General features: G+C 33.4%; 1 protein-coding gene and 1 pseudogene across 10 annotated transcripts in view; both read right to left on the bottom strand.

Moving 5' to 3' along the window:
- The window catches only part of LOC144850354 (rho guanine nucleotide exchange factor 12-like), a 79,893-nt gene extending 64,332 nt beyond the window's left edge, over nt 1–15,561 (bottom strand). For all 10 annotated transcript variants that reach the window (XR_013614079.1, XR_013614078.1, XM_078707619.1 and 7 more), the window contains exons 1-4: nt 15,304–15,561; nt 7,092–7,179; nt 6,657–6,761; nt 5,320–5,369 (exon numbers count right to left, since the gene is read on the bottom strand). Coding sequence is in view for 8 of the 10 variants with exons in the window: in XM_078707619.1 (XP_078563745.1) it covers nt 5,320–5,369; nt 6,657–6,761; nt 7,092–7,119 (183 nt within the window). In the remaining 2 variants the exon portion in view is untranslated. The remainder of the gene's footprint in view (nt 1–5,319; nt 5,370–6,656; nt 6,762–7,091; nt 7,180–15,303) is intronic.
- On the bottom strand, nt 12,987–13,104 carry LOC144851190 (5S ribosomal RNA; annotated as a pseudogene).
- Nucleotides 15,562–15,810: the final 249 nt, after the last annotated feature.

Below are 15,810 nucleotides of genomic sequence, written 5' to 3'. Positions count from 1 at the left end.
TGACAAGGCCAAGGTGGTTGAAAGCAATCCAAGGTTGATATCATTATCAATAGTGCATAAAAGGGAAGTTATATACCTACAATACAACAGACACTTATATACAGTTTAGCCTAGCTATATGATATATGATAGCAGGATACAGTAGTGAGTGGAATAATCTGTTTATATGTATTATAATAAGGCATTGATGTTCTGCCGTCAATATGCATGTTTTTGTAAATCACTCACTAAGATTTGTTTGAACTACACCATCCTAGACAAGTATGGCAACATGTGAAACTAAAAATTAATCTGAAAAATATTAGAAAATAAATTTAAAAAAACTAAATTATTTCATTTCAATACAATAAAAGAAATCTGAAAAAATGAAACAATGTTTTGTTCACATGCTAGCTACAATAAGGGAATGTTTAATAGTGTCCTTCATATCAAAAAAATTGTTTAGGCTTCACGATTTTTGATATGTCCTTGTTTGTATTATGAGCCACCAGTGGTTGGCAAGGCAGTACAGTAGCAAAATAATCTGAATTAAAATATAAATTATTGATTATGTACAGTTATAATGCGTAAAAATTATTCATAATGGAGGATATGATATCTGATCTACTGACCTTGGGAAACCAAGTGGACTAAATTAAACAATACAATATTACAAATCCCAGGAGAATACAGTAATCTACACTACAATAATAGCAGCATACAAATCATTGTGGAACACTATTGTATCTTGAATTTCAACAAGTGGCAGACATTTTAAGGTGGTCCCTGGTTAGTGATGGGGTTTGATCTGGTTTAAGGTAGTGATAGGGTTTGATATGGTTTAAGGTGGTGATATGGTTTGATCTGGTTTAAGGTGGTGATGGGGTTTGATCTGGTTTAAGGTAATGATAGGATTTGATCTGGTTTAAGGTGGTGATAGGGTTTGATCTTGTTTAAGGTGGCGATGGGGTTTTATCTGGTTTTCCCCTGGTTAGTGATGGGCTTTGGTCTGGTTTAAGGTGCTCCCTGGTTAGTGATAGGGTTTGATCTGGTTTAAGGTGCTCCCTGGTTAGTGATGGGGTTTGATCTGATTTAAGGTGCTCCCTGGTTAGTAATGGGGTTTGATCTGGTTTAAGGTGCTCCCTGGTTAGTGATGGGGTTTGATCTGGTTTAAGGTGCTCCCTGGTTAGTGATGGGGTTTGATCTGGTTTAAGGTGCTCCCTGGTTAGTGATGGGGTTTGATCTGGTTTAAGGTGGTCCTTGGTTAGTGATGGGGTTTGGTCTGGTTTAAGGTGCTCCCTGGTTACTGATGGGGTTTGATCTGGTTTAAGGTGGTCCTTGGTTAGTGATGGGGTTTGGTCTGGTTTAAGGTGCTCCCTGGTTAGTGATGGGATTTGATTTGGTTTAAGGTGCTCCCTGGTTTAGTGATGGGGTTTGGTCTGGTTTAAGGTGGTCCTTGGTTAGTGATGGGGTTTGGTCTGGTTTAAGGTGCTCCTTGGTTAGTGATGGGTTTGATTTGGTTTAAGGTGGTCTCTGGTTAGTGATGGGGTTTGATTTGGTGGTTCCTGGTTAGTGATGGGGTTTGATCTGGTTTAAGGTGGTCCCTGGTTAGTGATGGGGTTTGATTTGGTGGTCCCTGGTTAGTGATGGGGTTTGATCTGGTTTAAGGTGGTCCCTGGTTAGTGATGGGGGTTTGTTTTGGGTTTTAGACTATTTTAGCAACCTTGGGTCATTTTTATACCTACTGTGTACACTAACATATAAACAACTTTGATATTCATGTAGTAACTAACTGGTGGTTATACTCCTCTATCTGTACCATAATGGTAGCTAATATTGGTTTAGAAATGGTAGCTAATATTGGTTTAGAAATGGTATCTACTTCAACATTAGACATAAATTGACAGCCTTGGTTTTATTTGTGCCTACTGTGTATACATTTAATGTAAACAGATAACATGTTTATGTGAATTTGTGATGAATAACAGGACGAATTGTGCTGTACAGTACTATAAAGCAGAATGTAAGGTACCAACTATTGGTGGTAAGGGCATACTAAATATGACCTTTAGTCTCTACCATATGTGCACTGAATGATAAAATGTGTATAGATGAGAGAAAACTGGCAGATGATGTCTGTATCAACAGGTTCTTCAATCAAGTACTGCAAGTACTTACTTATTCGGTTTCAAACCAACATTACACCAAGGGAGGAAGGATGAAGGAATGATAATCATTCAACGCCAAGCAAACATACTGATGGAAAATATTCCATTTGTATAACTTAATAAATTCTCAGGTCCAAACATGAGGTCACAATCCAATGTATCCTAAAGCTCAAGTACCACTATCATTTTTTTCTGCCGTCTTCCAAAGGTACACTGTATTTACAGTTCTAAATACCAGACTCGGAGCAGAATAAAAAGATTTTTATGTTGGATGGATGTTAGGTGGTTGTCTTCAAAGGTATTCATGAAAGAATATTTGAAATATTTATTTTGCCATTCTACTGTACCTCCTCAAATTACACTAGTAAAATAGAATGATTTATACATAAACACGAGGGAGCCATCTTTATCTATGCTTGTCATGAGTGACACATTTTTATTGCTAGTCAATGTCATAATTCAAAATGTCACAGAATTTACAGCCCCATCACATAGCTAGCCGCTTTGCATAAAGCTCTATCTATACTAATCAAACTATTTTGACAAAAAAGCGGTGTGCCCAAATATGGTAGTGATATGACATCATCATGTCCATATATGAACACATCACACTTTTTTTGTCAAATGAAGTTTGATAGTGTAGACAAGGCTTAGGGCTTGCTATATTAAGGGGCTAGGTTTATGCAGAAAAAATATGGCAGTTTGGAAAATATTAGAAATAAGCGCCATTTGGTGGACTAGAAAGATGTGGAGGTTTGGTAAGGGAGAGTTTTTGATAATTTGAAAAGGATTTCTTCAATAAATGTTTTAAAGTAATTAAAATACCAAGGGAACTTAAGATAAAAAGGACTTCAAGAAAACATGCTTGAATGTAAAGTGTGTAATAGCAACCTAACTATTTCAAGACAATCTAACCAGACTGCTGTTAGGGGTCAATAAATTGAGTCAAAGTTCAACAGACATGTCAATATTGACATCATTCTAGACAGTAAATCACAAAATAGTCACAAATATTTTACCACAACACTTTTACCTGAAATGTCTGACACAATTATCAGATAATAGTGTGGAATTTTGGTGAATTGTAAGTATGGAATGTTACTGTACTTTAGCAAACTACTGATTACTATAGGATAATTTATTCATAATGCCAGCTGCAGGTCTAACAAGAAAAGAAGTGGAAGGACTGAAAACCATTATGAAATAAAATAGTTTGATATTTTGGCACAATCAAACAATGAATATCAAAGAAACTAAAGTCAACTGAACTAAGTTATTAGATACTGTAAACAAGGGGGATGTACAGTAACCATATTCAAACAATGGACAGATGTTCAAGGTTATTCTCAACCATGGGTTAGATGGATATACTGCAGAATTAAAAGTAAAACTGGAGGTAAAGAACAGTGCATCTTTTGGAAAAGTTGGGGTTACAGTAGCCCGGTGTACTGGTCCATCTCATCCATTGTCGTGGACAAACGAAAGCGTGTCGTTTTAATGGCAGCTGTACGACATGACCATTGTCGTGTACATCATACACTACTGTGCGCAATTTAGCCCCGACATGACCATTGTCATGTACATCATACACTACTGTGCGCAATTTAGCCCAGTTAGGCTGCAAGACATACAGGTTATTTCCACACATTTTATTTAGATAAACGTAAACATGGTCCAATGATGACGTCTCCTTTAACACATTACAAGGTAGTGACCATTACTCAACTTCAACTTAGTACAATCTCGTCATCAGTTAGCGTCCACATGTCTATCTAAAAGTCCTAATTATGGTGTACTGTACCTTACCGACAGTTTAAATTTGATGACACAGAGACTAAATATTAATATAATAACACAGTTTGATAGGATTTAACTGTCACTAACAAGTGATGATGTTTAGTTTATTGGATTATATTTAAACAGATCGTCATCAATCAAGTAAACTACACCTAATAAGCTAATCCATCAAATTAATTAGTATCTTATGTTTTATCACAAATTCTTGGTTTTATCTGCAATTATATGTTCTAAGAAAGCTTTTTGTTTTAAACTTCAGCAATAAAAGCCAGATTTTATTGATAGTAGTACATTAGTTAAAGTGATTGTAACTGAGAGAATGTTGTAAGTAACATTCATCATTTATGTACCGTAGTTTACAAGCCAATACTTTGTAATGAACTTTGACCTCATGTTGCGATAAGTAAGCACATTGACAGAGTTATCAATTGATCTACAACCATTCAGAAAAAAACAATAGTGGCAGTGTAGATTAATGTTTGACATCCTGCTTGAACATGGAGGGTGTTGGGTTCAAATCCTAACTATGACATAGAAGCAGAATATTTACAGAACAAAATAAAGTACCACCACTACAGTACTTTTAAAAGACTCTTTAAACTTTAGAAAGTATGTGTTTGAAATACTGTATACTGCGATTGAAAAATGTCTTAAAACTGGTTTTTCTTTAAAAAGCGAGTTGCTGCTAAAAATTGCTCCACGTTTTTTTATATGAAGACTAGAATCAAAGGGGTTTTTAAAATTATTTAAAATTAGTTCTTTTATTTAAACCAGTTTTTAAAAAAGAAATCACCATTCTTTCAAAATACGGTATTTAAAATGGTATTCTTCCAACAGTTGAGGCTGTTGTGTATAAAACAAACAAAAAACTGGCAGCTGCCATTTTGTCTGGCTAAAACTCCAGATGACCTACAGTAAGTGTGTTCCCATGTCTAGGCTCAGTTCCCAATGGTAAAATTAAGCCAATGAAATGATGCGTGTAAAAGTAAAATACAGAAAAAAATTAATTTAATTTTTATTTCCAGATTGTGACATAATTCTCCAGACAATTTGGTAATACTTTTATTTGACCTTTGACCAAGTTTATTTATTAATCACGATTTTAGTTTGGTTCCTATATACTGTAGCTCAGCTACATGGTGATACACCAAAGCATTGATGGACAGTGTTAAGCTCTGTCTACACAAACTTTATGCAACAAAAAATGTGATGTGCCCATATATGGACACGATGACATCATATCACTACCATATTTGGACACATGACACCTTTTTGTCAAACTAGTTTGATAGTGTAGACAGAGCTTAAGAACAAAATGGGAAAATAAATAAAGAATCATAAAGATATGTTTAAGCAATTGTTTTTGTTTACCTACCTTTATTATTCTATCTCCCTGACGCACACCTGATTTGTATGCAGCACCATCTATGAAGGAAATAACATATTAAGAATGTTTTAAAATACTACATACAATTGAGGAACATTTCAATGTTAAACAATGTGTTTGAGAGGTTTGACTGCTGTGAGGGAGTGGGGACTGTGGGGACTGTGGGGGAGTGGGGACTGTGAGGGAGTGGCGACTGTGAGGGAGTGGCGACTGTGAGGGAGTGGCGACTGTGAGGGAGTGGCGACTGTGAGGGAGTGACGACTGTGAGGGAGTGGCTGCATTGAAGGAGTGGCTACTGTGAGGGAGTGGCTGCTGTAAGGTACTGTCTAAAAGTATTTAGTTTCAAACAATTGAACGATGGATTGTTTCAATTTTTTTTTCACAATCATTTCTTCTTTAAAAAATGAAAATAAAATTTGTCCTTTCTAATTTTAATGAAGATAATGTAATACATCAGTTTTGATTAGTGATAGTTAACAAGAAGTACTTAATGAATTCCATGAACACTCTACTCTTTACGTGGATGAGTCATACATCACATCAGAGTATAACAATCAATTAATGTCTTAACATTATCCCACACCTGATAAATTGTCAACCCCTCTAGATGTTTGCAATAGAGTAAGTGTAAACAAATCCCCATAATTAAGATGTATAGGTAAACATAGGCAGACATTGAGCACATTATTACACTCTGATTCAATTTCTGTACAAAATTACAGTAGGTAAATTGGAAATATTTTTTACGATACGATACGATAAAACTTTGTCACAATGGCAAAAATATATAGTTATGAGATATGGTTCCTTAGGTACACTCGAGTTAGTATGAATATAACATAAATTACAAGACTAAAATAAATAATAAACAGGGAAATGTAACAGAAACAAGAGTAATAAGTGGACTAGCGTTTGAAATCTCTATTATACAACCTGATAGCTGATGGAATATATGTTTCTAAATATGTTTGTTTTGATGTTTTGGTATATAAAATAAAACGGCTGTCTTAAAAGTCCAGACGATAAACATTAGGACAAACGAGCACTTGTTCAAAGTCCAGAACAATCAATTGAGAGATAATCATATTACATTAGGCATATTCGACTGGTCGCTTATGAGCTCCTCAACTGCTAAAAAAAAATCTACTCGCACTGCTCGTATAGAAACAGCGTGGAATCCAAGGACCTACAGATCTCCTTAACACACTTGGATATGCCTAGTGTTATATTTATGTCAAAGATGGAACTTTGATTGGCAACGGTCTGCCTTTATAGTTTATTTTGCTGATCAACAATCTATACTGAGCATGCTCAATTTAACTTACATTCTTTAACATTTTGCACAAACACTGGATTGTCACCGCTAACTGTCAGTCCGTAGCCTCTTTCATCCTTCTGAACGATCACAGACCGCTGGATCAGCTGACCACCTATGACAACAAGATCACAAGGTAAAGATCAAAAAAGGTCAATAAGGTAAAGCATCGCAGTAAGGTCACGATCACAATTTATGTTAAGATCGCAATAAAGTAAAGATCGCAGTAAGGTCACGATCACAATTAACGTCAAGATTGCAATAAGGTAAAGATCGCAATAAGGTCCCGATCACAATTAACGTCAAGATCGCAATAAGGTAAAGATCGCACTAAGGTCAAGATCACAAATAATGTCAAGATCTCAAACAGGTTGTGTTACAGTAGATTCCTCATACTTTCGGACTTAAAATTACCTTACTTACCTATTATTTTTGTTTTACTTACCGAATGGGTCATTAATGTAAGGCTCCATGGAGATGGCCCTTTTTGTAACTCTTCTGATTTAGCCTACATGTATAACAATCCTTTGCACCTAAAAACAAAATATGAAAACAAAATTAATTTCTATCAAATTACTGCATATTATTATTAATGCAGTGCAGTTTTTGGTTATAGATATGGATCTTACTGTAATGGTTATTTAGTTTATACCATGCTTTGGGTTTAAATACAGTATAGTAGGTACAGTAGACGGTTTTACTATCTACTGTAGGCACAAGATTTGTTTACAAATTGCCGGATCATAAAAATATATAATTAGAAACCAGTTTACAACATTAATTTTAAAAAACGTTGATCATTATAAAAGAAGAAGTCACACTTGGGACCTGGAAAATTACAAGTTAATCGTAACAAAAAAATATCGATTGACTTCTTATCAACAGTAAATGCAATCAAAATAAATTTAAGCTATTAAAGCAGAAATGTCAACACCTATTTGAGTATTTGTGATGATTGTTTAGCTATAATAAGATATATATTAGGTTTTTCGAAATTTTTTATGCAATTTTTACCGCTTAAATCGACGTTTTCAAATAGGATTTTTCTGACCAGTCAGCGTTTAGAGCCAACTCATTAACTATTAAATTAAATTGTAAACTACAATATTAAGAATTAGTTGTATACAGTATTATTATCAACAATAAAAGGTTCAACATCAAATCATTTTCTTTAAGTGACAATAATAACGATAACGTTACCAGTTTAGTATCATATTCAATTCCCTACAGACATATTTCACTACTGTAGTCATCAAGTCAAATATTCCGCAATTATAGCCTTCACAAAAGGTGTTCAATATCTCATTTAAACATTAGCATTATCCTGTAGCCGTCAATTGTCACAGCACAGCTTATGCTCAAAGCTGTGTCAATATCCATAATGTGTATGAGATACTTTCTTCTATTCATAGCATTCTATTTACTGAGGCAAACAGGCAAGTTTGTCTCTCTAGAGGGAGAGCTTACATACAAAAATAGAAAGTTCCTAGAATACCCCTGTACCATAATGCACTAGTCCGCAACAACGCCCTCATGTGTGAACATCATCATTTCGCTACTTGATTGCGGGGATGGTGGGAGGGTTGTTTATCCTGGTAAAGAGGCACTCACAGACTACTAACACCACTATTGGTTTATGTAGTTTAAACTACCCATGGTGTGTACTGTATACAGTAATTACTCCTTTTATAGAGACACCGGAACTTCAGGTTTTATAAAATGTATCCGTATACTGTTTGTTATGATGGTCGAATGCATTTTGTCAAAAAGATATATTGTACTGTAGGTGTTTTTGTTTAATATCTTTCAGTCACTATATAATCCACGTTATCATAGAGATATGATATATATATATTTACTATAATATCTCTATGATGTTATCCATTATTAATTTTGTTAACACTAAGATAAATACAGTAATATCTTTTGAACACCTGTACCTCATTAGCATACTATACACCTGTTTAAATCAAACATCAAAGGATGAGCTATAATTGAATACGTCATGTAACCCTACTCTTCCCATAATTACATTCAAGTTACAGTGTTTAATCAATGTCAATTAATGTTTGATGTATCATGTCATGTTATTTAAAAGGATTTATTCTTTAATCAATTTGTTTCCTGAATCAAAAGTAAAAAATCATTTGTAAATATATGTCAAAATATTTTAATTGATATTAACGTTTATCTACAATCTTGTCATAATCATAATTGCTATATCATCTTGTAATCAGACAGTGACAATAGAATGGATTCTATCATTCATGTGAATACTGTATATGACACACTGCACAGTGATTCAGTTTTTGGATAATGTTTTTTTTTTAAATATTGCTTATCGTCACAAACTTGTAATTAAACTTCACACAAATATAAACCGTAAAGAGATCTGTTTCTTGTAATAATTTTTATTTTTATGTTTTGCAAATATTCAATGACACAATTTATATTGTATAAATAAATAAAAATCGTGGGACAGTGTACAGTAATAGGATAAATATTTGGTTGTAAAACATATGTTATTAAAATTGGTGTTTGTCTTCAATGAGTCTAAGTACAGCACACAAAAGTTTACAGTGGAACTCACAGAAAATGAGTAATTCATTAACTTGAAGCCGATAGAATATTAAATAGATAATAAATGATAGTGTGTATCTGACGTTTTATTTGCAATAACAAATAATGCAATATGGATGAAAATAACTTGAATATCATGACACATTAGATATCAACATGGCGATAAAAATGGACTTTATTAATATTAATTCCATGAATGCCGGATGAGGCATATAAACTACTGCGTTAAGTTAAGCATGTACAGTACGTTAAGCATGTATGTTAAGCATGTACGTTAAGCGTACATAAACTAGGTTGTGTTGCGGTCAGCGACACCAGCTTAAAATAATAAACGTTTTGTATACAATCGTTGATGCGCATCTAAACCTATACAGCTTTCCTTTTCAACAATCATGTTCATTATCAATTATTCTTTGTTATTTACTCTCTATTGTCTTTTCATTCATAAGATGCTAATCACACATTTGTTGTTGCTTGTAAATATTTCAGGTTTTTTATACCATAAGGTATAATTAAAAACCGATGACAATATACAAACTGATGACATCATCAATATTGTTCTTGGAATATAAAATAGGTCATTACAGTATATAATTAACTTCATTAAATCTATTTGCCTAAATCTTTTTAAAATGTACAGTAACTGACCGGTATTGATGACTTAAAATTACTCAACATGCTTAAGGCTATGTTAATACCAAGTACAGTATATACAGTCGTATGAACCGTGATAGTAGGGCAGAGTATCAACCGCAGATAAAAAAAAAAAGTGTTCAGACACAGGGAAACGCTTATGGTTACAGTACGAGTTTAATTCTTTGGGACACTTCTTGTTAACATCATAGGAGACGCGTTTGATTTGATACAATCCTAAATTTGGAACGCTCAAACTCGTTTTCCGCTAATACTAAGATGTGTCATACGCTATTGACTGTACAGACATACAATTTGTAATGTGTTCTAAAACGCTTTAACACCATCAATGACCAATTACCTAGTGACATGATATTGTAAACACGCACCTTCCACATCTATGAAATATAATATATAACAACACTTACATACTATCAACGATGACTATAAACACATACTGTACTTAGTGTTTCAATATGGTAAACAATAACGTTCTAAGCACAGGTTAGGTGCTAACAATATCACCAGGTTTAGTTTTATCATTGTTTAGTTACCATAAACAAAATGTATATTTTGTTCAACAAACACTGTACAGTAGAACCTGTGTTTTACGTACCCTGATTTTACATTCCCTGGATTTTACATACCGTACGTAAAATGAAGGTTCTATATAATGTTCTTCCTTGTCTCGAAAAGAAATGATACAGTAGTTGGTTTTTGTGGGAATGCTCCCACTTGATGGCAAACAGTAGTTCGTGAACCATGTACCTGTATACCATTTGTGGAGAGGGGTGTTCCATTTATTTTCTTTTCAAGTTATATTTCGAGGAGAATAGGCTATTGTTGTTTTATCCAGGTAAGCTAGGCACGAAATAAACACTATAAATAATAAATAGGCAACAGTAATATTGTGTAAATACTATGTTAAATTAGTTTGGATGGATGGGTAAAGTCAATCACAATTTATGCATCTCCAAACTATGCCTTTCCATTGTACTTGTTTTCTGTTCCATATTATGGTTTCGATGGGACTTCTTTTTTTTTTATGTTTGCAGGGTTTGTGGTATTTAGCAATACCCTATTAAAGCAGACTCCAGTCAAAAATACGGTGTATGTACAGTACAGTATCAATGAATGTAAAAAAGATGCAAAAAGAAACATGTGCAGGTGTTACCAACACACAGTTTGATCTTATTTTCATTGGTGATATCCAATCCGGCCTACTCTATATCCAATCTGGCTGGCTTTCAACGCCTTACTTACCATCTATTTATAACTCCATTAACACCATCTATTTTAATTTGTCTGTATACACACACCTGTACTAAAGATTAACCCTGTTTTCTTCTACAATTTCAAAACTAACAGTATTTTCTCAAGTGCTGAAGATATTCTAACAATCAACTGCAGAATAATGATTGAAAGTACTGTAAGAGACAAATTGTTATTTACTCAGCAAAGATGATTAGATATCATTTTTTACACACTAAAGATTTTCTGGATAATGTACCTCTATTACTGTACACACCTTCCTGTAGGGTTGCATAGGGGTCATAATATGTCAACTCCTTCAAGTCTACAAAAGGGGTTACTGTACTCTATGTAAACAGTCAAATAGAATTACCAAATCATCTATTTTTTGTAAGTAGGACTTTATTTGACCTTTGACCCCACTATATACTTATAATTATACAAAATCCTAGTATTTCCCAACTCCTTGACCTTACCATTCAAGGTCATAACCAAGGTAACAATTGACACAATCACTTCCTTTATTTTATAGATCTGTCAAATCATGGAAGAGATATACTCCAACATGCATATACTGCACTAAAAACAATTTACTGTATTAAAACCAATTTTATATAATCATACAAAGATATGACATTCTGATCCATCATACTAATTAATGTCACCATTTTTAGAACACCCTTGTCTTCATCCCCCAGAATTTCAGTTTCTTCTTGTATACTGAACTCTATTGATGAAATACTGTAGGCCTAGACTAACAATTACTGTAGTAAGCTGGATACCAAACATTCTGCTACCAGCCGACCTCTATCCAGTAGCCTACAGTTAATTCCAGTCTATTTTGTTTGTATAACTATACAGAACTTTCTGAATACTTACAGTAGTACAAGTACAGACTTATGTCATGCATTTTAATAAACTATTTATTTTGAGAAAATAACATTTTTATAAATTACTGTTTAGAAGTGTTGTTAAAGGATTAAATGCCAAGCAATACTGTACACTTCAGATAATGTAGAACATTGAATAAATATATTATAAAATAATAATACTAAACACTGTTTCTATTTCTTTCTTACTGAATATCAATTACACACTATAGAAAGGAAAATTAAAAAAGATCAACAAGTTAGTATAAAAACACTTCATTCATTGCTTTGGAATTCCAAAAATGTGGCTAGCCAACCAGGGATTCTCTGTTTTTTTTATGTGCATTGATCGCTCTGGTCTTTTCAATCTATTCAAAGTATTCAACTCAAATTAGAAAAGAGGAAGGAACTTGAGATAAACCTCTAAACACACCAAAGCACTGCTACTACAGAGGTTAAAGGTCAGAGTGAAATGTTTATTTCACCACAATTTGGTTTTGATGTCTGAATTACATTTCTACAGTACTGTACTGTATGAGGCCAACAACGTAGTCTATAAAATGAACATTGAGCCTATATTAGCCTATATTGAGCTCTATCTACAAAGCCAGTTCGTAGGAAAAGTTGCAGCATTTCTTTCTGTACTGAACAATAAACTTCTGTCAAATTGACTGAAATAAACTTACAATGGTTTAGTTATTCATTCATCTCCACTTGTTAGATTAATATTCATGGCTTTCTTTCAACATTTAGTTAAGACTTTCTGTAACTACGTCAAGTACTTAATACAGTCCAGTACCATCCCTGCAGTTAATTGTATATATCTGTACAGTAGTTTCAACATTTAAAATTAGTTATCCTGCGTTATACTTATTTTTATTTTATTAAATCGAAACCAACAGCGATAATTACCACCACTAACAGGTTTGATACTCTCGTCCAGTGCCCACCTTCACCAGAGGAAAGGCAGAATACTATATTTCAAATGCCTAACGGGACCCCAGCTCCATATACAGCACCCGATATTCCCAGATGGTCTCCCATCCAAGCTCTACCCAGGCCCAATGTCGCTTAACTTCGGTGATCTGACGAGAACCGGTGTTTCAACGTGGTAAAGCCGTATTAGTACAGTATCATTTTATTAACATACTATAGAACTATAAAATACTACAGTACATAATTTTAATAATTTCTACTAATATACACTGTAGACTACTGTTTACTGTATACCACGGCAAATGTACCAGTTTAATTAAAAGATACTGTACTGTAACGACCTACTTACAATATAAGACCAACAATAATATTATTGAATACAGTACTATACAGTACATACAAAATAATTTTACAGTCCCATTTTTTTTATTGAATACCTCAACTATTTTTTAGTATTAATAATTGGCATTTTGGCCATATTAGAATTAATTTTTCTAGACTACTGTATGAAACCAGTGTTTATTATGACATGGGTGTGGTTGTAGTTTACTGTTTAATACAGCAAGGGTGTGGCTACATTTTACTCTGTTTATAATTACAGCAAGGGTGTGGCTACAAATACTCTCTGTATATTCACACAAAGAAATCAAATCTAAGCTTCAATCAGCTAACTACACAACTGCATGATTAATATAGAATTTAATAACATTTAATAGGTAATTTAATCAGTTGCGTTCCACTAAGTACAGTACAGATTGATAGTGAAACTCAACACGAGAAAACCTATTGTAATTTGCTTTTGAAAAGGACTTATCCCCAAATAAACAGTTTCTATAGCTGAATAATTTCTAAAAATAACACGAACTACTGTACATTCAATTAATCAAGTTTTGTTTTTTATTGTATTGGGGAATGATCGCAGTGATTGTACTTGAGCTTTAATGGGAGAATAATGATTACAATTATCATGTCAAAAGAAACGTTTAAAGAAGATGAAGGAGGCTACTAAAGGGTCTGACACGACCCGCCAGCCTCTTACGCCACTTCATTTAATTGAGGTGGCGCAATGGTGATTTACTGCACAGTACTGTCACTATAGTACATATTTACTCTTTTAACCAGTTTATGAAATCATTTGATTATCTCCTCCTCCTCCTCATCCAAAATTTCCAAAATTATGTCTACAGTAATCTGTATCACTGCAGATTCTTCAGATTCAAAATTAATTTCCTACAGACACCCAACTCCGTCTTAATACAGCTGACAATACAAGTATCATAATAAAATCAAAGTTAAAATGAATTCATTGGAGAGGCATTTAGTACTTAAAATATCTAAGCACTGAACTCAATCAACTTGTACAGTATACAGTACAGTACACAAGAACTCTCATACAATTTATCACTTATAAAATATTTAAAGATCTATAATGAGATCTGAAGGAGAAATAAATTGTTTCTAATAGGCCACTGCCACATTCTTTACTGTATCTAGCAGGTATTTATTTTAAGACCATTTATATAAATTTATAGGTGATTGATTGAATTGGTCAGTCAGTAAAAATCACAATTTTTAACAAAGCATACTGTATTGCAACTTAAAATTGTATTTTAATTTCTTGGTTGCTTTGTTAAATTATTTAAATCAGTTAATAATTCTCTCTTTCTCCCATAATAAACTTAGTCATGAAAATGTGTTTTATAAATTATTAATATTAATGTTTACGTTCAAGAAGTAGAATGGCCTGCCAACACCATTAAATTTTTCCACATAGGCTATCCGCTATTTTTCAAAATTATAGAGTTCATTCGTGATTTTATTAACAAATTTTTTCACAATGAACGAAATTAAACAAGATATGCTAAGCTCACAAAGTCATAATTTGCTGTGTTTTTTTAGTAAATTCATTTATTCACTATACTTTCTCTATATTTAATTTTATGATTGATTATTGCAAAACCTAAAGCATTTCAAATGTTAAAAAAAAGTTTAAAATGTGTCAATAACACAATTAATAAGCAAAGTATTCAACTAGGCCTAGATGATAATCCTACCATACCATAACTCGCTCAATAACACCAGCTAAACTTCCGGGTAAGATAGGAGTTTTTACTAAGCCAGCCAACGAACGGAAGCCACTGTTCATCAGGTCGTATGTGATATCTCAGTAACTTTTTAATTTAAAACAAAAACTACATAAACTTTAATGTAATAAAAGGTCCAGTACTTTGACACATGAAATAACATTATTTCTCAGAATGTCAAATAAAAATGAGAATTCCCAGTTAATGTACCAAGTTGGTGCTTAGGGCGATAATCCGTTGGCATCCCAACTTTTCCACAGTTATTTAGTACTCTTCCACTGCCCAGCAATTAGAGGACACTTACCGATTTTCAGTCCTTCGGAGGCCTCGAATTTAGGTCGTTTCCAGAGTATATCTCCAATAAAGTGTATATTTCCTGCCTTTAACCTGAAGATTGCAATATCCTATTGCTTCGATTAATTCCAAATTAACAATAACATTCCTAAAATGGCGTTTTTTATTTTAAAATCTACTCATTTTCGCTACCACAACACGCAATGAACGTAAAAGATAACTAGGACAAGTCACTCACGTTATTGTAAAAATATGCGAGGTGCGCAGAATAAAGTAGTTCCAACTATCAATTAAAGTATTGTTAATTGGCCACAGTTTTCTATTTTTTTCGATCAAAAAATATTACTAATGTACTTTAATCATCTTTAGACAACTTTGTTAAGAACTTTCATATCTGTAAGTTTGGCTTTTGAACTGCTTGTGTATGAATATCCAAAAAGTATAAAAAGTAAACAGTTTTAAAGATGGCCGAGAGGTCAACTCATGCAGGGTTGATTTATAGAGAGGGCGACAAACA

The sequence above is a fragment of the Antedon bifida genome, chromosome 8 (genome assembly GCF_963402885.1).
Source record: "Antedon bifida chromosome 8, ecAntBifi1.1, whole genome shotgun sequence".
NCBI lineage: Eukaryota > Metazoa > Echinodermata > Crinoidea > Comatulida > Antedonidae > Antedon > Antedon bifida.
This window is presented reverse-complemented; position numbering and strand designations above follow the sequence as displayed.